At 47.5% G+C, this 23984-nt stretch overlaps 1 protein-coding gene across 1 annotated transcript in view; it reads left to right on the forward strand.

Moving 5' to 3' along the window:
- The window catches only part of LOC119373581 (uncharacterized), a 40393-nt gene that overhangs the window by 15399 nt on the left and 1010 nt on the right, over window positions 1-23984 (forward strand). The window contains exons 2-4 of the mRNA XM_037643641.2: window positions 12842-13004; window positions 17249-17407; window positions 22650-22749. Coding sequence (XP_037499569.1) covers window positions 12874-13004; window positions 17249-17407; window positions 22650-22749 — 390 coding nt within the window. The 5' untranslated portion in view covers window positions 12842-12873. The remainder of the gene's footprint in view (window positions 1-12841; window positions 13005-17248; window positions 17408-22649; window positions 22750-23984) is intronic.

A 23984-nucleotide genomic window follows, 5' to 3' on the forward strand; every position in this document is an offset into this window, starting at 1 on the left:
AGATACTACCGAAAGACCTGGACCCGAAAACGTAAGATCCAATACCGATCTAAACTGACCCCGCAGAACGTTAAGGATCCCGTGTTATGACAACTGAACTGATTAGATGCCGCCCAGTCCCATAGACGCTTTCACATTGGGCATTTGATCCCATGTATATGATGAGAGTTGAAATCTCCAGCTAGTACGATCTTTTTTTCCACAACTTAGAAGTTGAATCTAATGTCCCGTGTATCCAGCACACCCAAAGGAAATAAGCATTAACCATGAAAATTTGAAACTCCTGGAAGAGTTAATTCTACCGCCAAAATTTCACTTTCTGTAAGACATTAGCTGAAATGATATTTGTGCTCTGTGACAAAATCTATTCGATACAAAGGTAAGCAAACCACCACCTCTGGATGGACGATCTAATCGAAATGATCGGTAATTACAAAACTGTAGATTTGTCAGGAGTAACCAAGTTTCTTGTAGAGGATTACATCCGGATAAACCTGGGAAACTAAACGTTTAAATTGTAGAAGCAGCAAATACTGATCGGCAGTTCCACTGCACACTTCATCTACCTTCCGGTGTGAAGCACCGCAGAGGCTACTGCCGCTTCCAAATATTAGCTGTTGCCTTGCCTGCGGGAAAATTTTCTTTGATTTTCGAGCTCGGATATATCAGTCGCATTTAGGGGAGACGCCCTTCGTTTCTGTACGCGCGAGTCAACATCTGCTTGCGTTTTCCTGTGAATCTGCTGGGGAGGCCTGCGAGCCCAGACAGCACCGCTTTTTGTAGGAAAGCTTGAATCGGGCCTTCATTAGATGGAGTCTCATTTAAACCATCAACTTGCGAGGAAAGCGTTTCGGTTGAGCCCCGCTGACTGATAGTCCCCGCTTGAGCCATTAGTCCCATTTGAGAGGCTATAATCCACTAAGGCATTCCGTCACACTTTCTACGACTCTTTCCATCATTTGGCCATAGCTTTTTCTACAGCTTCTGCTATCACTTGCGAAATATTTGCATCAGTCATCGCCTGGTGTCGTGCAGTTACGCTAGCATATCCATGTTCTCTTCCTTTACAGCTGAAATAGCCTCCCTTCGCGAGCACCGCCTTTTACCATAATCTCTAAGACTTGGATTTCCTGCGCTCTAGCTGGGCAGGTGGGTTCATCAGCTTTGTGAGCACCTCCACACAGGCACACTTGTGGCGACTGAGCAGTGCAGTCGTTCGGGGAGTGACTCTCGCTCCACCACATACAGCATCGCATGCCAATTTGCAACCTCCCAAACTGTGTCCATCTCCGCCAGCAGTTGCGACATTGTAATGGACCGAGGCAAGCGATCTACTCTAAAACTCAGCGGCCACTTTGATTTCCGAAGGGCTGATGTACCTGCAAACGTGCAATCACCGACTCTGTTGGCACTCGTTTGTTTTCGACCATTCTGTTGCACCGGTAATTGCTATCGCACCAGCGCGGAAAGCTTCTCAAGTGGTCTCTGCTGGGCTTAAAGTAGCGTCTACTCCGAACAATTCCCTTGGTGCAGGCAAGGTGCGGTGGGATGAAAGCACTCACTTGCATTGCTCCAAATGACGAGCATTTTAGAAGATCATACACCAAGCCTGGTCGGCGATCGGCAGACAATCCCACCTTTGCCAAACTGCCGGACATCAGTAATGTGAAGATAGTGGCGCGTGGCCGCCTGTATTCCGCCTGCACCGCTTCGGGTTGGTAAGTCGAATGGATCCTCGTGCAGGGGGCACTACGCGTACAGGAAACTGCCACACCACTGCGAAAAAAACGCTTCAAGCGGCATTTGATCAGGTGAGAGAGTGGCGGACCAAGGCGGAGACCGCCCTGGGCCATCACCAGGAGAAGTTGTCGACATCAGTTGTGCTAGCAGCCGATTTTAAAACAGCAAATCACCTTCCAATCACTACTATTTAGATCCGCCCGACCCTTAGGCAAAAACCTTGAGTGCTCACATCAGCTGTCTTGAGGGCTTGATGAACCGGAGCAAGAACGCAGCCGCTCTGGAACACGCGAGCCCCGGGATTCCTTCTCTTATTCCACTGCTCGTGTCTATGTCTTCTTTCTTCTCTTTGTCCTCCTGCTTCTTGCCGCGCGGCCGCAATCGTCCGCAACAGTCATAATGACGTCGCAAATTTTGGCGATCTGTGATATTATGATGACGTCATATGGTGACGTCATCACGTGATGATTTTTTGCATCAGTCGTGTTGAACGCCGCTGACGCGGGACACCGGTCACTTTTCGCGCTTGATGAGGCGTCTAAGGCTGACGAAAAGGTATGGACAACGATCGAATGCTGCAGCTACCTTTCCATTTCGATCGATCCATCACACAAATAATGAGGAATTCGGTGTTGGTGGTCCTTGTCTTGCTTGCAATGCTTGTGTTTGGAGTTTTTGTAGTGGAATCGACGCAGTGCAGTTTCTTGCTGACCCGGAGCTGCAGGTGGCTTCTAATTATAGCCGTTTGCCACGTCAGAGTGCGATTGAGAACTGCTGGTACATGTTTAGGTAAAAATAGGAATTAATTAAAATAATTGAGATTCGAGCTATTGTCGCAGCAGCGTATCCAGAGTCTTGAGATACATGGGGGTCGGATACCTCGTGATGGGCGCACGGTCGCGCAACCATTATAAAAGGCACGCAAGTTCTAATTTTAACTTAATAGAAAATTATTGTTAGTTGTACATAGATGCTGAAAAATAGTGATTAGTCAAGCCCATTCAAATTACTCTATCCGATAAAATGCGAAAACGCTGCTTTCCACGGGCGATTGATTAGACACGCTATCGCCAGTGGCTGGCATGCGTAAAGCGGGCTCTACCTCACAAACTAGTTTCTTACGGAAAAGCCAGCTTTCAGTAGTGGCTTCTTGCCTAGATTCCTCTTGGTTGTCCCCTGCGGGACGAAGAGCTCTCCTAGTGGTCTCCAATTCACCACATCTTGTGGAAGATGATTCCATTTGATGCTTGCTCAATTTCGTCGCGCCGTCCGACTCACTGCTGTCCTCGGCTGCCTTTCCCATCCCTTTGTATCCATTCCGCCATTGTAAGTAGCTTGTCACTGACCACCGGTTGTCCGTGCTACGCATTACGCGAACTGTGCAAGTTTATTTCTTTCACTTAATCTCAGCTATAGAATATCTACTGTCCCCGTTTGTTGCCTGATGCACTCTGCTGTCTTCCGGTCCGGGTGTCACGCCTGTCGTTTTCCCTTTCCCGCAGGTCGCGGGATCGAATCCCGGCCTCGGCGGGCGCATTTTTGATGGAGGCGGAAATGCTTGAGGCCCGTGTGCTTTCTTGATTTCGCGGGCTTTCTTGATCAAGCGGAAAAAATGAGCGCGCAATTAGCACGTTGTTGAAAGTAGCGCAGTTAGATGCCATTTGAACATGCCTACATACGCCTCATTGACATTTTGACAATTAGGCGAGTACTTGTCGAGTTAGAAAAATAATTATGACTAATTAATTAAACCTCATTAACGAAAAAAATAGCAGTGGCTGCTCTAGTGTACTAGGAGCAGTATGCTGTAGGTTTGATTCGCGTAACGCCGCTCCTCTTTTTTCAAATCGTGCTGCGTGATAGCTGGGACACCCTGTATATACGCAAGCAAAATTTTCAATTTTGCTTGACCCCCTCCCCCCCCCCCCCCTGGCTACACCCCTGCCGTGCGGTAGCTGAAGTTCTTAACATATACGTGGACACCGCATATGGTGAATCCCGCGCAAGTGTGGCATCAAAAAGCACATAATAAACACTGATAACTCGATACGCACTCCTCTAAAGCGTCGTGAAACGCGAAGAGAAACGCTACGCGCGTCCTGTCTTCCCTCTAGCCTGGCAGTTAATTCTCACAGGGCGAGCGGGGAACGCAGTGCGACAGCCAGGCGAGCGTCAGAGAGCTATTTTTCAATATGGATGGATGCTATGAGCGAGACTTGGGCTAAACCCACCACCTCGCGGTGTGTTAAACGAAATTACACTTCTATTGGAAACGCGCCGAATGGAACGGTCGCAGCAACGGCGCGTTTTTTTTTTTTTCGTGCCTGGTGGCACACATGTCACCACCCCGTTATAAAGGGGACACTCATAGCATCCATCCATCTATCTATGCAAGAGCACTGTGAGAGGAAAGTGTGAAAGATAAAAGGCGCGTTCATGTAGCCTCTATTATGTGTTTGGAGGTAGCCCAGTGGGCTAAACGCCCGCCAGCCAGCGTCGCGGACCAAGAAGTCATAGGTTCGACTCCTGTCAACGGAACTTTTTCTTATATATTTTTGTTTGCCATTTGATGGCGTTCATTTTGCTGACGTATTTCCGTCATGGAAATTTTGGTGGACCCCGGCATAAAACATTTTCGTGTTAGAATCGTTGAACCGGGAATGTCTGGAGCCCACATTTCAACCAAACGACTTGTCTTCGTCAATGTAGCAAGAAAGACAAACCCACTTGTCGAAATGTTGGCTCCAGCGACATTCCCCGTTCAACGATTTCTCATCGCTTGAAGCCTCCATCATCCCCTGGAGTTCTGCGTTTAGATTAATACCAGTTACAGTGGAATATCGTTCGCACGTTTCTGCATCAACGTTTTTCGGGACGTCTTTTTCTTTTCAAACTTTTCCCGGTCACCGTCCCAGTGCGTATTCATGCGGTTAACGCGACGGGGTTTTCACCTGAAGGTGCATAATACGACCGCAGAAGTGTGCCCTTAGTGGTATTTCTAAAGCTCATAGCTTTACATTCCAGGCTACTGGCTTAACTAACATTCCGTTAAACACGCGAACAGAGCGTCCTGCAGCCCCTGCGTGCTGATTCTGCATCAGAAGTGCAAGGGATAGCCAGCGGGAGAGAGTGGAGGTAGAGAGAATGAGGAGAGTGGATGATGATGATCATACTTTGCCGCCTGACGTGTCAGTATCATGTTTAGTACTAATGTTTAGTATAAGGTCACCAAGTACGCCTACTTACGTGCTTTAGGGTCATGTAGGATCAGGAATCAGGCACGTAAATCTAGAATAATCACAAGGGGTATGCGCCTTGACATAGCGGCCATTTCGTTTTCATAAGTATAGGTTTTATTTCTAAGTATACGGTACGGTACGAAGAACTTTATTTAAAGATCCGGAGAAGTGCCACTCCTTAGGGTGACATCGCGGGCCGCTCCCACGTGGGGACAGTTAGACCTAGCCTAACCGCCGCATCGCAGGCTCTCTGGACAGCCCAAAGTTGACGGTGATATTCCGAGCTCTTAAGGGCCGAGCTCCATTTTTGCTCTGTGAGGTCCTTATCCCCACGTAACGAGGGGCACCGCCAAAACATGTGCTCTAAATCGCACGTTCCCCCGCAGCCAGGGCATTGCGAGCTGAAGTCACTTCGGAATAGACAGTGCATGAAAGCAAGATTTGGATAAGAACTAGTTTGTAGCATCCTAAGGGTAATCGCCTGTGGTCTCGTGAGCTTTTTCTGTGGTGGAGGAAATACTCTTCTTTCCAGATAAAAATGCTTCGTGAATTCATTAAATGTGAATAAAGTGTCTCGGAACTCTTGAACCCTGCTCTGTGACAAGGCTTCTCCTCCCGCGCGGAGAGTTAGTACGCGCGCTTGGGAGTGGGCGATGTCGTTGAGGTTGGTGAGCGAGTCCAAAGTTTGACCTAGGTGTGCCGGGAACCAAATGATTGTGTGCATAGTTATGGTCCGGTTCTTAAGAACGTCATGTGCCTCTTTCGCTATGGAGCCCGAGGCAAACGCACTGACTGCCGATCTAGAATCCGAGTAGATTTGCGTCCTCTTATCATCCAAGAGTGCCAAAGCAATAGCAACCTGCTCCGCTTTAGAAGAAGTGGTCCCAGTCAGGGAGGCCGACGAGATTATTTCACCTCTGTTATCTATTGCGACCACGGCATAGTGAGATGAGCGACCATATTGTGCCGCATCTACGAAGCAGACCGATTGAGGATCATCCTTGATCTTCTTCAGGATCGCAATCGCTCTTGCTCTACGCCTTCCCTCATTGTGCTGCGGATGCATATTGCGAGGGATCGGTGCGACAAGAATATTTTCTCTTTGCTCCTCGATGATTGGATGGCTTCTCTCCTCTGCCAGCACTGGATTGAGGCCCAGAATGGCTAAGATTCTTCTCCCTGCCAAAGAGCAGGATAGTCGAGCAAGCTGGGCTGATTCTTGTACTTCGATGATTTCATCCAGCGTATCGTGCACGCCTAATTGAGAAAGGCGTTCTGTGCTAGCAGTCATCGGAATGCCTAGCACCCTTTTGATGCTTTTCCGAATGAGGGTGTTAAGCTTCTTTTTCTCGAAGTTGTGCCAGGTGTGCATGGCCGCTACGTAGATAATGTGGCTCACGAGGAAGGCATGAAAAATCCGGAGTAAATTTTCTTTCAGGCCTCCTCTTCTCTTAGACACCCTAGTAATGAGTCTGATGACCATTTCCGTTTTCTTTGTAATCCTATCTAACGTAAGCCTATTGGATCCATTGGATTCGATAACCATGCCCAACATGCGTATGGACTCGACTCTAGGAATGAAGTTTCCATCACGTGTGGTTAGCCTGATATCGACATCTGCGAGTGGCTTCCATCCCCTGGGCTTGGGACCCCGTCTGATTGGTCTATAAAGGAGTAACTCGGACTTACTGGGGGAACATTTTAGTCCCGTGTTTTCCAGGTATGATTCAACCTCATTGACTGCCGATTGGAGACTTGCCTCAACATTTCCTTCACATCCCTTGGTGCACCATATAGTTATGTCATCTGCATAGATTGTATGACTAACACCGTCTATAGCAGAGAGCTTTTCCGAGAGACCTCTCATTCCTATGTTAAACAATAGCGGTGAAACGACCGCTCTTTGCGGTGTTCCTCTAGGGCCAAGCTCGAAAGCCTCTGTTGTTAGGTCTCCAATTTTAAGTGTCGCTTTCCGCCCCTTGAGAAAGGAGCTGATGTAACCGTGAAAGGATGCGCCCAAATTGAGGTCCGATATGGCATTCAGAACGTGTGCGTGAGACACGTTGTCAAAAGCTTTTTCCAAATCTAAACCCAGAATAGCCCGGACGTCTCTGGTTGGATTGTCGATTATTTGACAGCTGATGAGCTTCATCGCATCCTGCGTCGACAAAGCCGGACGGAAGCCAACCATGTTGTATGGAAATAAATTGCTCTTCTCTACATGGTCCGAAATGCGTTTGTGAATGACGTGCTCTGCAACCTTCCCCACGCATGACGTGAGGGAGATGGGTCGAAGGTTTGCGAGGCCTGGGGTTTTCCCGGCTTCGGAATGAGTATCACCGATGCGGATTTCCAGGTCTCTGGAACCAAGCCCTGCTTCCAGACCCGATTTATCTCTTCAGTGAGATACTCGATGGAGTCGTCATCCAGGTTCCGGAGAGCCCTGTTGGAAATTCCGTCCGGACCAGAGGCAGACCTACCATTTAGGCTATGTAATACTGCCCTGACTTCGCTGGTGCTGAATGGTTCGTCTAGTGTTGGATTCGGCTCGCCCTTGTACGTAGGATAGTCCGTCGGACGCACGCTACCAACCGGAAGATATCTGTTTGGCAACTTATCCGCAATGACGCCCATGGGTTCCGACCGCTTCGCTTCATGAAGGACCTTTTCTATCGCGTGCCTCTGATTAGACCTAGAATTCGCGTCATCTAGGAGGTGTTTGAGCAAGTTCCATTTTCCTCCGATTCTCATCTGACCATCCACAGAGTTACAGAGTTCGTCCCATTGCTGCTTAGCTAGTACCTGACAATGCTCTTCAATGGTCCCGTTCAGTTCTGCAATCTTTTTTCGAAGCTTCCGATTGAGCCTCTGCCCTTTCCATCGGTCGAGGAGTGACTTTTTAGCCTCCAGAAGATGCGCCAACCGGCTGTCCATTCTGTCGACTTCGAGGTCGGTCTGGATTGACTTCGTGGCTGCCTTGATGTCCTCTTTTAATTGTTCAGACCATCGGTCCAAATCAGGAGGTGAGTGTTGGGACTGCCCACGCTTTTCTCGGAGTGTTCGAAACAGGTCCCAGTCTGTGACGGTAAAGCTTCTTAGTCTTTTCGTGTCCACAAACATGCTAGTGGCTAAGATATGGTGATCGCTGCCAATATCTGTCAATAAGTTTGACCAGGTCATCGAATCGACATTTTTGACAAATGTAAGATCCGGCACAGTTTCTCTAGAGCACGAATTGCCAATTCTAGTTGGGAAAGCCGGATCAGTGATTAAAGTGAGGTTACGATTGGCTGCACTTTGCCATAGGTCGATGCCTTTGTGGGTATTCTGCGGATCCCCACGCCCGATGCGGCGCATTGAAGTCCCCAGCTATGATTAGAGGGGAATTCCTTGCTTCACTAGCCGCTCTGGCAATGATCGCTGCGAATCTCTGCCTGAGATCCGAAGGCGTACTGTATATATTGAGTACGAAAATGCTGTCCTTGTTTAGATTACCGGATATAATTTCTATTAGGGAGTACTCTACTTTCCTTACGGGATCGTTAATGCCGTGAGAGATAAAAGTGCTTCTATTGGTTACAAGGGTGCTGATGCCCCTTTTCTCTTCATCGTGAATCGTGTACGCCTTGTAGCCCGGTAGTGAGGCCGAGTCTGTGAGCGTTTCTTGTAGAAGAATGACATGCGGCTTTTCCTGATGCAAGCGGATGAACTGCTGAAGGACATTCCTCTTGCGCTGGAATCCCCTACAGTTCCACTGCCAAATTCTAATCGGCTTGTGGTTTGCTGCCATGATTATGGTTGAAGGCTAGCTGGTCGTAGAAGATGCCGCGAGATGCAGCCGCTGTCTGTTCGGCCGAGGCGGAACTAGTCTTTTTTCCTTTAGTAGGATCTGGGGTTTGACTCATAGAGAATACATGCTTCTCAAGCTCGTCATGTCGGAGACTCAGTGAACTGAAACCTTCCACGAGGCCATCAAGCGTAGCCTTGATTGCTCCAATCGTGATGCTGAGTGACTCAATGGCGTCTTTGATTTCCGATTTGGCCTTCATAGCTGAGCTGCTACACGCTGAATCTACAATGGCTCGCTTTTTGGCGGGGCGTTCGCTAGATGCTTCTTCAACTGGGACTTCCATGGGAGCCTCATCCTCTACGTACTCAAGGGGCGCGGGAGGTTAAATTAAAATTGAGCTTTGAAATAAAGTGGAGAAAACGAGAATTATTTTCTTACATAACACGACCATGGTCGAGCAATCGGATTCGTGCTTCGTTGTCAATGGGTTCCGGCAAATCATCGACGTAAATAAATAACGGTGGACGATCGGGCATTTTTTTTTATTTACTCTGCAGTTCAAAGCCCAGCAAAGTGAAACATTTGCGGCGCGTTAACCTGAAGCATTTCAGAAAGCTCGTGGTCTACAGATTTTTCTAAACGGAAAGCAGCTTTCACTTTTGTCTTCGGCTCTTCGTAAGGCCTTCAGATTTCAGATTAGATAATTGTCAAGCAGTTAAGATATGTTGTTTGAAAGATACATCTCAAGGGGGGGGGGAGGAGGAGGGGAGAGACACTTTCAAGGGGTGTCCTCCCAGCCTAGAAACAAGGGGGGTCAGGACTCGGGACTTCCTTGACCTCCCTCACCCTCCCCCTCCCCTCTCCTCCTCACCCTTATGATTTACGCCAGTGTCATTAATGCAGGGCACACAGGACTTGCACTGCCTTTCAGTGTGTACATATATATAGGTTGCGATGGAGGCCACGCTGTCCTTGTTTCGCAACCGGGAGAGGAGGCGCTGCTCGTCTCCGCTGAGCACCGTGGTGTCGGTGTCGTCGGCGGCCTCTTCCTCCTCCCTGGTGCGGTGCGCGTCCGAGTCGGCGCTGCAGCATTGCGGGGCTCCTCCCCCGTCCACACCCGTCGCCCACCACGTGCGCAGGGCTTCGAGAGTCGACAGTGCCCACTCGACGGACTCTTCGACGTCCACGACAAGCCGGCAGCACGAAGCAGGTATACAGCGCTCACTTGTAAGGGACCAGGAGGGGAGTTTCACAGAGGGAAAAAATGACAGGAGAGTTAGTAATTATGATAATTGTTAGGGTTTAACGTCCCAAAACCACGATATGATTATGTGAGACGCCGTAGTGGAGGACCCCGGAAATTTCGACCACCTGGTGTTCTTCAACGTGCACCTAAATCTAAGCACACGGGCCTCAAGCATTTTCGCCTCTATCGAAAATGCGGCCGCCGCGGCCGGGATTCGATCCCGCGACCTTCGGGTCAGCAGTCGAGCGCCATAACCACTAGACTACCGTGGCGGGTGAGAGGAGGGTTTCCAGTCGAAATCGAGAGTTCGACAGAAACCCGTCTGGTCGGGATGAAACATGAGGAAAGAAGGTACACCGTGTTCTTCATAAGTCTCCGTTTCTTTCAGCTCTTCACCATCATGAACGTATACCAACACGCCCAACTGGCAGTTATACTAAAGGTACACCGACCACATAAAAGTTTTAAATGAAAAGACGTTTCGGCTTCCATGCGTGAGCCTTGTTCACAATTGTGGAACAAGGCTTCCGTATAGAAGCCGAAACGTCTTTTCACTTACAACTTTTATTTGGTCAGTGTACCTTCTTTTTTCAGTGTTTCCAGTCAAACGCGCTAACAAGGACACATGAAGAAAGACGACACACCGCTGGACTAGGAACTCCGTTCTTCCTGCGTCCTTGTCGTGGGGACAAACGTACCGCCCTAGTGCACAGACACAGTAGGTTAGGCTCTCAGTCATCAGGTCATCATTCCACTAGTTTCCGCGACGGCAGCGCCGCTTTTACCTCGTAAGCAGCACAGAATAAAGCGGGGATGAATAATAATATGCGCACTCTAACTTCTACCATTAATTATGGTGCGCATGAAATCATGAGACTACGTAGAGCAAATTGAACGACTCCATAATCCAGCTTCAAGTCTTTTCCGCTAGGTTGCACGACATACCGGTCTTGCATGACCTTTAAATGCGATTTAAAAATATTATTACTCATGATGAAACAAGCGCAATATACACGAAGACTCAGAGAGGACACAGGACGGAGCACTTACTAGCAGGACTAGCTTACTAGTGCTGCGTCATTTCTAAGACTTCGTGTATATTGCGCTTGTTTCATCATGAACTTCTACCAACATGGCCAACTGGCAGTCATCATAAATATTAATACTACTCACATCGCGACAAATATGCTTGAATCTTTCACTATAATGTTTTATAGAAATAAAAAATTAATAAAGGAGTTGGCACAACTGCTCGGTGTCGGTTACCCCTTTCCACCTGGTTGTTAGGATATAAAAATTAAGAAACAAAACTAATATATATATATATATATATATATATATATATAGTTAAAAGTTTTCGTGTTGCACGTCCTCTACTTCGCAAAGCATTGATTCGACTGGATCCAAGGACACTTCCTTCCTCATATATATATATATATATATATATATATATATATATATATATATATATATATATATATATGTATATATATATATAATATATATATATATATATATATATATATATATATATATATATATATATATATATATATATATATATATATATATGTATATATATATATATATAATATATATATATAATATATATATATGTATATATATATATAATATATATATATATATATATATATATATATATATATATATATATATATATATATATATATATATATATATATATATATATATATATGAGGAAGGAAGTGTCCTTGGATCCAGTCGAATCAATGCTTTGCGAAGTAGAGGACGTGCAACACGAAAACTTTTAACTTTTATTAATCCGACGTTTCAGCCGGGGACCGGCCTTCATCAGGGAACACACAATACAGAAATGCGCTCTTTTTAAATAGACACGAGGTATAAGGGTATATATATATATATATATATATATATATATATATATATATATATATATATATATATATATATATATATATATATATATAGCCCGCATAAAATCGCAGTGCACACTTTCAATATAGTCCGCTTAATATTCAAGGTCTTTTCATTTCCACCGGGATCGAATCACAATATCTGGCCAGTTATCGGTCCATTTAAGGTCTTCCTAGGGTCTCCCTTTGTTCATTGGGAGCCCCAGCCTACATGGTCTGCACTGTATGTATGTATGTATGTATGTATGTATGTATGTATGTATGTATGTATGTATGTATGTATGTATGTATGTATGTATGTATGTATGTATGTATGTGTATTGGTGGAAGGGCCCGGATCCTGAGCCTGTCGGAAGGATAAAAATTACACCATTTCCCGCTAAAGGGGACGATGAGGCGATGCGAAGCCGGAGCACTTGCACGATCGCGTTCCGTTGGCCTTCGTTGGGCATGTGCTACCGACCTCGCGTCGTGGAACGCGAAGAGGAACGCTACGCGCGTCTTGTCTCCCCGCTGCCGTTAATTCTCACAGGGCGAGCGGGGAACGCGGTCGACAGGCGTGCGAGAGGGGGGCAGCGTAGGAGAGGAGAGAGAGGGGGAGGGGACGCGCATGCGCTGGTGCTCACCGCGGCGTTGCGCAGGAGAGAATTTAGGCATGTCTAGCCCGCGTTTCAGAGGAAGAGTGGAAAAGGGGGAGGGGAGAGGGGAAGAGGAGAGGGTGAATGGAGAGGGGAATGGGGAGAGGGAAAGGGGACAGGAGGAATGGTGAGGGGGAGTGGAGAGGAGGTGTGTGGAGAGGGTATGCGCATGCACGGTAAGGGTGGTCACGCCGCACACCACCACCACCACCACCGGATTGAACTCCGCCATAAGATACTTCGCATCTAAAATTCCTTTTGTTTGTGCTCAGACGCAGGCAGCCGGCCCCGCAGTGTGGTCAGGATGCGCAGCACATCTTGCTCTCCCCGTTCGTCGCTGGCATCGTCGGATCTGACGGACTACCCCGGCGCTCCTCGACCGGCGCTCATCGTCAAGATGAACGCGTGCACCTTGCTCCGGCAGAGGGAGCTGGCGTGAGTGCTTTTCTTACAATGAACCTGTATGTGGCTAAGAGGCGGCGGTCCTTGATTGCGCAGAAGCTGGAAGCCTTTGTGACATGAATTATGATCGGCTGTCTATAAATGCGTGAAATTTGCATAATTTCCTGCCGGATCTGGAGACCAAATTTAAAGCAAGTGGAAGAGTTATAATAATTTAGAGTGTGTTTTACAGGAATCTATTGTAATTGAAACGTAAACAATTATCTAATTATTGTTCAGTTAGAAACGCTATATTTCCTCGTAAACCGAATTCAACGACCCACTCAATTTACATGCGACAGTTTTTCTGCTGGCAGCGAGTATTCCTAGAGCAGGTAAAGAAAGATGTTGAAATTCCTGCGGAAACGCCTCACATCCAAGGTCTCGTTAAACGCTACTGCTTTCACCAAATCGATCGTGTGTAGCAAAATATTTCAACCATAATTTATATTCCGGAAGCCTAGGTGGTTTCTCCTCCACCACTGTGAAGGACGCAGGACGACCGGACCAGTTATTCCGTAGTATTATAGTGCCTAGAATATATTCTAGGCACTATAGTAGTATTCTGCCACGGCACAAAACACGAATAAGAAGAATAAGAACAGGGATGATGATGGCTATGTACAAGTCAGAATGATGAAGTAGGTTAAATGTGCTTCCAATATAAATGAACTTTAGGCAACAAGATGGCGTAATTTACTCTTAGCTCAAGGCCTGCGGCCATTTCCTTGCCAAGAGAGCACAGACATGGCAAAAGTAAGTCGCGTCTCCAATGGACGACGCCGTGTCGCAAGGTAATAATGAAGAAGCAATGCTAGCACCAGCTACCTCGAAGGGTCTCCGCGCTCGCACTAGTTTCTCGTCAGGCTTCGTCAGCATACATAGCTAGGGATAATACCCGCCGCAGCATGAATCGCTACCCATACCATGCATTGTGGGAGATCTTTCATGCGAAGCAATCAACGAGGTGCAACCCGCCGCGGTGGTCTAGTGGTTATGGTGCTCGACTGCTGACCCGAAGGTCGCGGGGTCGAATCCCGGCCGCGGCGGCCGCATTTTCTGATGGAGGCGAAAATGCTTGAGGCCCGTGTACTTAGATTTAGGTGCACGTTAAAGAACCCCAGGTGGTCGAAATTTCCGGAGCCCTCCACTACGGCGTCTCTCATAATCAGATCGTAGTTTTGGGACGTTAAACCCCAGCAATTATTATTATGATCAACGAGAAGCAGCCTGTGCCGCACTTTAATATGCGTAGCGCTTTAAGGGCCCGGCTTGTCGTCCATCCATCCATCCCATGTGGCGTGATCACGCTCACAGTAAAGCGCTCAATACAGGCCATAACAAGGCTAGCAATGCTCAAAACCGTTTTAAAAACGATCAAACAAGGTCTAAAGAATTATAATTAACAGAAATAACCAAGAAGTAATTGCAACAGTTAACTTAACATCGCTAAAAACGTTTCTGAAACATGCGACTGACTCCAGCGCCGTTCAAGAGAGGGCGACACCGCCTCGCAGAGCGCACGATTTCTCCTTTCACAGGCACTCCCCGGCGGTACACCTTATAGGGGAAACAACCTGACGGAACTCGCTGCAGATGACACGTATCTCAACTGCCGTTACAAGCAGGAAGTCCACAAAGAGCAGCAATAAGTAGCCCAGATGTCGCACACCGAGTTTGCGAATCTCCCTAACAAGATTCTACTCAACAAAACACGTTGCGGGGCTAGTTGGTGATACATTCTTATTTAAAAATTGTAGCGCTATATTAGACGAGGGCAAGAAGAAAGGTACGGAAGAAAAGCAGCGCCCATCCTGTCATGTACCTTTCTTCTTGTCCTCGTCTAATATAGCGCTACAATTTTTAAATAAGAAATATTCTACTCGTGTTGTGGAAACGCTACATGCTTACCTCAAACACTGGCTCCATCGATGGTTTGGTAAAGGGTAGCAGTGGGAACTGTACGAACGGGAATCGTTGGGTGCCCATGCTACGCCTTCCTCGGGTTTCACAAGTGGAGCTGCATTTCGTTTTTTTTTTTTGCTTTCAGCCAAGCGTTACGCAATGGATCGACGTCTTCGTTTACGTTGAGTAGTTTTGCGCATATCGCTGTCTTTCCAGGCAGCACATCACACTGGCGTGCAAAGGGTAGCTCATGGTCCGACGTAATTTCGGCACTCAGGCTAGAGCGTCCGATTTACCTCAACGGCGTGCGCGCTACGGTGCCATGATGTAATATCGTAAACAGCGCTCTTGGCGTATATCTTCAGGGTCGAGCAACGCTTGCCTATAGCTTGCTGTGTAATAGGAGTACATATGTAATGTTTATTACGATCTTACGATAGCCAACACCGCAAGCACAATTGACGCTGACCCGACATGACGCCTGCATAGGGCATTTTTCCTAAGCCGTTTGAAGCGCTGGCGTGGCTTCATAGTAGAATACTGGACTTTCATGCAAAATGCCCGGGTTCGATCCGGATTCGCGCCATGATTTTAAGTGCGTAGCACTTTAGGGGCATCGCTTGTGCTCCGTAGATCTCATGTGGCGTGATCACGCTCAAAATCAAGTGCTCAATATAGGCCTAAAGCAAGGCTAGCAATGTTCAAAATCAGGTTAAAATAAACGAACAAGATCTAAAGTGACATAATTAACAGAAATAACCAGGAAGTAATCACAATAATTAACTTAAAATCGCTAACAGCGCTTCGGAAACATACGGCTTACACCCGCGCCGCTGAAGACAGGGTATTACCGCCTCGCCAAGCGCGCGATTGCTGCTCTCACCGGCGCTTCTCCGGCGCTTCGTCTGTACATCTGAAAGGGGAAACAACCTGACAGAACTCGCTGCACACGACACGTATCTCAACTGTCGTAACAAGTAGGAAGTCGATAAAGCGCCGCAAAAAGTAGCGCGCATGTCGCACACCGAGTTTGCGAATCTCTTTCACGAGATTCTGCTCGTGGCCGGAAACCCGTACATACTTACCTCAAACATTGACGTCATCGGCGGTTTGGTAAACGGAGCAGTGGGAATATACGAACGGGAATTGCTGGGTGCCCGTGCTACGCACTTCCTCGGGTTTCACAGTAGTGGAGCTGCATTTAGCGCAGGATTTAGAGCTGCACCAATCGCTACACAAATTTTTATAGGTTGTAATAGAGTACAGTTGAAACTCGATTTAACGAAGCGATGGGGGCGCTCGAATTATTTCGTTAAATCGGGAAGTTCGTCAAATCGAGGAAGGAATTATTCGGTCGTTCGAAAGCTGAGATTGTAACGTAGTGTAGCCCTAAAGCTACCGCAGCATTTTATTTTGCCACTAATACACGCCTGCGCATGGGAAAAGTCCGCTAGGGCAGCGCAAGCATGAATTCTTCCCATGTCCGGGCGGTGCAGGCGAGGTAGACGGTCACTTGAAGCTGCGACAAGCTGCCGAAATGCAAAGACAGGGAGAACGAATGCAATTAATGTGCGAGCTGGCAGAGCAAGAAAGTTCCAAGGAGGCGACCAGTGCCATCTGTCGCATAAGCAGTTAAATAACGAATGCAACCACCTTTTTCACGTGGGAGTACTTGCAGGGACAACAAACCACCACTGCCCAGCGCCACGGGATATGTAAAAGCGCTACAGACTGCCGCGTACAGCCTCGTCAAAATAAAACTAGTGTGGTGAAGAGGATGGCAAGACGTTTTACCGCGATAGGGTTACAACGCACGCCTGAAGAAAAGCCGTATGTGTAAAAATTGGGAAGAAGCCACTGCATTTTTGCTCATTTATTTCCGGAAATACTTCGTTAAATTGAGTTCAGTGCCATGAAAGCTTAGTTAATTCGAACTGATGGCAACATTGAACCTGATTGGTACCTGCCGGGCAATGGTATTTTCTGCGTTACATCGGGAAATTCGTAAACTCGGGTTTCGTTAGATCGAATTTTAACTGTATATAAATCTATACGCTTACGCATCCTTTAGACAACTCTCAAAGAAGGTTTAGCGCCTGTCATCTCGGCTGGTCATCCACATTTACAAAGTGGAGTGGTAGCTGGTTCTCTTTTTTTTTTCTAAATACACAGGCACGGTCGCCGCCGAGCAGTTTACGCGCTTCGTTTGTGTGTGTGCGCAGTGTGCAAATACGGTCAACGAGACCTTTTAATTTTTGATAATTTTATTTCTTTTCGTGCGCTTTCTATTGCTCGATCTCAAAGTCGCTGTTGACGGCTCGCTGCGCGCACAGGCGTCGACGTGAGAACGAGCGGCGCGAACAACACGAGAGAGCTTGGGCCGAGCGTCGCAGGCAGCTCGACAGGGCCCGGCTGAGCGACCGACTCGAGCTGGTGCAACGGCGGACCCCAGAGCCCGGACCCTCGGCCAAAGAGAGGCTCAGGGCTCTCAGGTATGGTCGATAGCTATATGCACAATAATTTAACTAGATTTGTTTTCTATAATAATCGGCTTTTACCTTTAGTTAGAAATATATTGTCGGACACAACTTAAAGGGACACTAAAGAGTAAAACGTCTTTTCGCGTATTAGTAAATTACAGTTTCACAATACCGAAAACACCACTCTTACCGAGAGGTGTTTGGTAAGCGAGAAAACGCGCGAAAAGAAAAGAAAAGAGAAGAAAAGAAAAGAGAAGAAAGGTGGCGACGCCACTTTGAATTTCCCGCACCAAACGCTGTGACGTCAGATTTTTACGCCGTCTATTAAGTCATACGTAGTTCCCAATCGGTAAAAATTAAGTCCATTGTCCTCTGAGGTTAGCCATATACTTAACACACAAGGTTTCAGGAAATTTCGTTGAACCAGTGTCGCTTAATACGGAAAATGGACTTTGAAATCCGTGACGTCACGTGCGGAGATTTCGGCGCGAAACTTAAAAGGGAATATTTGACCTTGATTTCCTCCTCTGTTATTAAACACATGATGGTGAAATCAACGGCATTAGATTTCTCAGGGTACAACCGATCAATCTAAACCGGTTTCATGTCTCGCTTTAGTGCCCTTTAAGAAGGCAGGAGAGATTCAAGATAAACTTCTTTTGAAAGCGGCGTTGGGAGCTAGCTTAAATCGCTTACTTAATATTGTTTTCGAGGTAATCGCTCGTATTCCTACGGAACAGCATTCTTTTGGCTGAGCAGCTGATGTCTTTGCAACATTATCGCTGACGCATCTTTAAAAGGCCCCTGCAACACTTTTCCAAGTAATCGTCGAACGACTTCATTGAAAGAGCTCATTTCCTCACGAATCACCTGCCGCCAAAAAATTCTCGAAGCCCTCAAGTACGAGCGGAGTTACAGGGATCTGTTCTGAAAAAATCCGTAAACAGGGGGTGGGTGCTCGAGCCGACGTTTCGACAAGTGGACTTGTCTTCTTCAAGGCTGGAACTGTCTTCTTCCAGCCTTGAAAAAGACAAGTCCAGTTGTCGAAACGTCGGCTCGAGCACCCACCCCCTGTTTACGGATTTTTTCATGGCAAGCTTCCTGCCGTTTTTTAGGGATCTGTTCTGTCACACGTTTCAAGCGCATTCTCTCTGCTTTCGTACCAGCGAGCGTCCTGAAAGCTACGCCGGCCGGGGGGGTGATAAGGGGTCAAGAAGGTAGAGTCGAGTAGAGTAGACCCTAGAAGCTGTGGCTCATACCTACACTGGGGGATGTGCCAAGAACCGGTTCGTTTTAGATGCGAAGTATCTTAAGGCCGAGCTCAATCCGGTGGTGGTGGTGTGCGGCGTGACCACCCTTACTGCGCATGCGCATATCCTCTCCACACACCTCCTCTCCACTCACCCTCTCCCCTTCCCCTCTCCCCTTACCCTCTCCACTTTCCATCTCCACTTTCCCTCTCCACTTTCCCTCTTTCAACTTTCCCTCTTTCCACTTTCCCTTTCTCCTCCCCCTCTCCCATACCTCTCTCCCCTCCCCCTTTGCACTCTTCCTCTGAAACGCGGGCTAGACATGCCGAAATTCTCTCCTGCTCAACGCCGCGATGAGCTCGAGCGCATGCGCGTCCCCTCCCCTTCTCTCTCCTCTCCTACGCTGCCCCCCTCTCGCCCGCCTGTCGACCGCGTTCCCCGCTCGCCCTGTGAGAATTAACGGCCAGGCTAGATGGAAGATACGACGCGCGTAGCGTCCCTCTTCGCGTTCCACGACGCGAGGTCGGTAGCATGCCCAACGAACGCCAACGGAACGCGATCGTGCAAGTGCTCCGGCTTCGCATCGCCTCATGGTCCCCTTTAGCGGGAGATGGTGTAATTTTTTTTAAAGGCAAATTTGAAATCGAAGTTCAAACTTTGTTTAATTATTACGGAAGAAGTATAAATGAATTAGAGTTAACATTCTACCAATAATAATGATATAGAATAGAATTGAATCAATAAAACCGATAATTTGGGGGAAAAATAGAAATAATATTTTGGAAAGGTAAATTTTACAATCTAAATCTTTTTGAACCTTTAGGAAACTCCTGCAATGCATCAGCAATCTTCCCGTCACTGTGGCCGCGTCCGTTCGTCAGCACGCGGGATGACCTTAAGCACTTCGTTTTCCTTTTTTCTTCGAACTCGCGGCTTACTTTCAGTGTGATCGCGAGCGCGCGCGCGAGCGTGGTGGAATATTGCGGTGGCCGCGACAACTACGCAGCTCACGATGCTCAAAGCAGCCAATGGCCGTGGACTTTGGGTTTATGGCGCGGTCATTTGGGTTTATGTCACCATTTGTCGAGAAAAGAGGGAACGATTTGTAGCTGACTTTCTTTGAAAATTCATTGTAATGTCTAGGCCGCGTGCTGCGCTGTAATGTTTGGCTTGCGTGTTCTCGAGTGCCTCGACTACCGATAGGCAGCGTTTTCTGACCATGCTGAAAAAGTGCTGCAGGGCCCCTTTAAAAACCTTCCCGCGCGGCATCTACGAACTGAAGAGGGCAGGTGTGCCACCGCTAACGTTCCGAAGCTTGTCAGCGGAATTTAAAATACTGTCGCCTGATTGTTACAAAACGGACTTGCAAAACAGCAATCAAACAGCACTAAACGGTACCTTCAGTCATAGAGGTTCCTACAATACTTACTAGAGGGAACTCTGGCGCTAGTGTCTATGGGAGCTGCAACGCATGACGCTTCAGCCAGCATGGGAATGATGGGTAATACACAACTTTGTCTAAACTTCGTTCTTTCAGCTCCGTTTGGCTTCGCGTCGGCTGCATCCGCTTTGTCGCAAAACGAAGTTCAGCAAAAGTCAGCAGTTTCACTTCGCCACTTTAACTTCTTTAGGCTCAGCAATTCAAATCTGGTCACGAAGTTCACAACGATCCATTCTTTTATCCGAAAGAAAACCAAAACATGGCAATAAACAAAGCCACAAGTACGTTTGAAGCCGCAAGCACGAAGACTAGGCACATTTGTGTACTACCCATCATTCCCATGGTGGCTGAACGATCGCAGCGCCAGAGTCCCCTCTAGTTAATTTCAGGAAACTCTATGTCTTCAGTGACGCCAGGTTAAAGGACCGCGCCCCTGTGTCTCTCACTCCATGTTGCTCTGTAAAGGGTGCACCGCCACACGCAGAGCAAAGCGGCGGTGAAGCCACCAGATGTTTAACAGGGGCACGTTCGATCGTCGACGTTGCTGCAAATGCCACTCTCCGTTTCGTACATCAGGGGAAACGCTACGGAAGCTAGCGAGACTTCTTGCAGTAGGTGCGGTCACACCAAGCAGTAGTTCAATGATTGCACCACCAGTAATGTGATTTTACAGCGAAAGCTGTTATGAGATCATTTCAACGGCCGTTTTTGGTGGCGTAGTTGTCCGCCGCCGCCGCCGGTGTCCGTAACCACTATCGCTCGAAATAAGAAAAAAAAAAAACGAAATAAGAAAAAATTTCCAGGATGGAACGGGGTTCGAACCTGGGTCCTCTGCGTGGGAGCCCAGTGTTGTACCTCAGAGCCATGCCGGTGCTTGGAACTGCCTTGCAAAATGACGCTATACAGGCCTCATGTCCAGAAGGAACCACAGCATATGTAATTTAGTGTGGTAGAAGAGTGAAATAACAACCGCGCACCACACAACGCGAATTCTGTAACCAGGCGTCACACAATGCGAATTGCACAACGAGTGCGCTGTTGCATGCTTCCACGCCACTACAAGGGGCTCTGCAATAATTCTTCATCGTCATCAGCCACAACACCAACAAAGTGCGCATGATGCCGTACATGTTTTAGCGGGTACCACGGCTCTCCGTTGAATGACGAAAAATGGCATAGTGGCTGCTGCCCTACTTCACAGAAATTATGATTTATAGCGTAGTGGGTTCCTCGCAAGTGCACTTGCATTGGTTGCCAAGGAAGCCCATGAGCCCATCATCCATTTCCTCAGGGTCTCAACAAAGTTCTTCCCCCCTCTCTCTGTCTCTCTTTCTCACGTCAATGTATGTTATATTGCATGGTGGGAGAGTTAAATAGCGACCGGGCGTCACACAATGCGAATTACGTAACTGGTGAGCCGTTTAAAGCTTCCAGCCCATTACAAAGAGCTGAGCCACAATTCTTCATCGTCATCAGTCGTCACGTAAGCATTTCAATTTCACAGAACTTATGATGATTTATAGCGTAGTGGGTTCCTCGCTTGTGCACTTGCATTGGTTGCCAAGGAAGCCCATAAGCCCATCATCCATTTCCTCAGGGTCTCAATAAAGTTCTTCCCCCTTCTCTCTGTCTCTCTTTCTCACGTCAATGTATGTTCTATTGCATGGTGGGAGAGTTAAATAGCAACTGGGCGTCAAACAATGCGAATTACGTAACTGGTGAGCCGTTTAAACCTTCCAACCCATTACGAAGGGCTGAGCCACAATTCTTCATCGCCATCAGTAGTCACGTAAACAAAGTGCACATAATGCATTACATATGTGTAGCTGGAACCTCGCTTCTGCGCACAATGACGAATAATCGCGTTTTAGGTGCTTCCCATCTTCACAAATATTGTGATTTATGGCGTGGTGGGGACCTTGTTAGTGTACTTGTATTAGTAGCCCCAAGAGAGTTTAGAACGGGCTCTAGAAATGCCGCTCTTCCAGCTTTCGCTGTGACTGTGCTGCGCTTTCCGCGCAGGCCTGGCTTTTTTTTAATTCGTTTTTAGATTGAGTAATAAATGAAGATTTTTTTTGCGTATTAGATAAAAAGAAACCCCGTTATTTATGCGGTTGTCAATGGGATGTTCTGGATCGCTTAGGGTCTCTTTCTTTTCGTATCGTGGCCTCCGCGATTAGTTCCGCTAGCGCGCAGCCGGAGCCAGTAGCGGAGGCCACGTTTACAAGGACGAAATTCAAGCGCGAGACGCGTGGACTTACACATTTTGCTGACTGAACTTCTTGTGTAGCTTCCACAGCGTTGCACGTGGCGCATGAAACGAAGTGGAGCTGCTTGAAATGAAGCAAGCGATAATTTAGGGTGTTTGGATGCCACGGGTGATGCACGGTCGCTGTGCATCATGCTTTGAAATGGTATACTTGTGTACCTACGGGGCGATTCGGTATTCTAGAACGTTTTGACAAGACAGATTTGACATTCAGCAACGGCGGTAGGGTATGTTAACAGGTTTACGGCGCAAACAACTCGTGCTCAGATCTGTCATTGCCCATTTCCGACGCAGGCGCAGCACGCTGGAGCGTGAGGCGGAGTACAAGCGAGAGATACAGAGCATGCAGGCACGCGTTCGAGCCATGCCGCTGCTCCTGGAGCGGCAAGCGGTGGTACGTGGTGGCTACTCACTACGTTTTATTTTACGCTTGCAGTATCGTAGTCATACGTTGTAAGATGGTTTACCTAATGTCACATCTCGACTGTGGGCCTTGGTTACGCACAACCTGCGCACGCAGTTGTTCCACTGCACTCCCAACGGGATCACATCAAGGCATAGTGCGTCGGCAAATCTGCAACCCACCAGTTTCAGGCAAAAGTTGTAGCTAAATCCAAGGTAGCACGCACGCACGCACGCACACGCACACGCACACACACACACACACACACACACACACACACACACACACACACACACACACACACACTGCCTTACAGCGCTGCAGAGAAAAAAGTCCTAAATATGAATGCAGCACTGTAGTACGTAAGAATTTCAGCAATGTACAGATATGTTTACTTCCTGAAGTTAGTATGCGGTCAAAGCGGAGGCCAGACTGCCTGAGCAATGCCTCACCTTGAAGTCTAATATTTTTTTTAATTATTCGTTGTTTTTTCACTTCCGCAATATAACGACCTTATTTACTATCGTTATCAGTGTCAGCTTTATCTTTACAATTCGCATTAACTGTAGACTTGAGTCCCAAGGACGTCCTCTGCTTCACTGTTGGTCCCCGAAGGAGCAGTATCATTAGGAGCCTCCAAGTGGCTTTTCAGCGATGTTTGCAAACTTGTGGTAGCAAAACTATTCATTCACAATAATCGTTAGCCCGAACACGCCTCCTGCCGGGCACATACCGCTCCCATGTTTCACCAATTAACCCGGCGCTATGCTTGCTGCGAGCACGTTGTCCCCACAAACTTCTTAATCTCATCTGCACACCAAACTTTCTCTCTCCCCCTCTCACGTTTGCCTTCTCTTGGAAACCAGTCGTTACTCTTAATGACTAGGGGTTATCCTGCCTACGCGCTACATGCCCTGCCCACGCCCATTTCTTCTTGATTTCGACTTAGAGGTCCCTAACACCCGTTTGTTTCCTGACCCACTCTGTTCTATTCTTTGCCCTTAAGGATACACCTATCATTGTTTCTTTTCGCGACTCGCTGAGTCATCCTCAATTTATGTTAAACCCTTTTCGTAAGCCTCCAGGTTTCTACACCGTAGGTAAGTGCCGTTTAAGAGGCAGCTGTGATATACCTTTCTTTCGAGGGATACTAGTAAACTGTCATTCATGATCTGAGAATGCCTTCCGAATGCACTCCTCTCCGCTTTCATTGTTCCCATGACTTT

Source organism: Rhipicephalus sanguineus, chromosome 11 (genome assembly GCF_013339695.2).
Source record: "Rhipicephalus sanguineus isolate Rsan-2018 chromosome 11, BIME_Rsan_1.4, whole genome shotgun sequence".
NCBI classification, from domain to species: domain Eukaryota; kingdom Metazoa; phylum Arthropoda; class Arachnida; order Ixodida; family Ixodidae; genus Rhipicephalus; species Rhipicephalus sanguineus.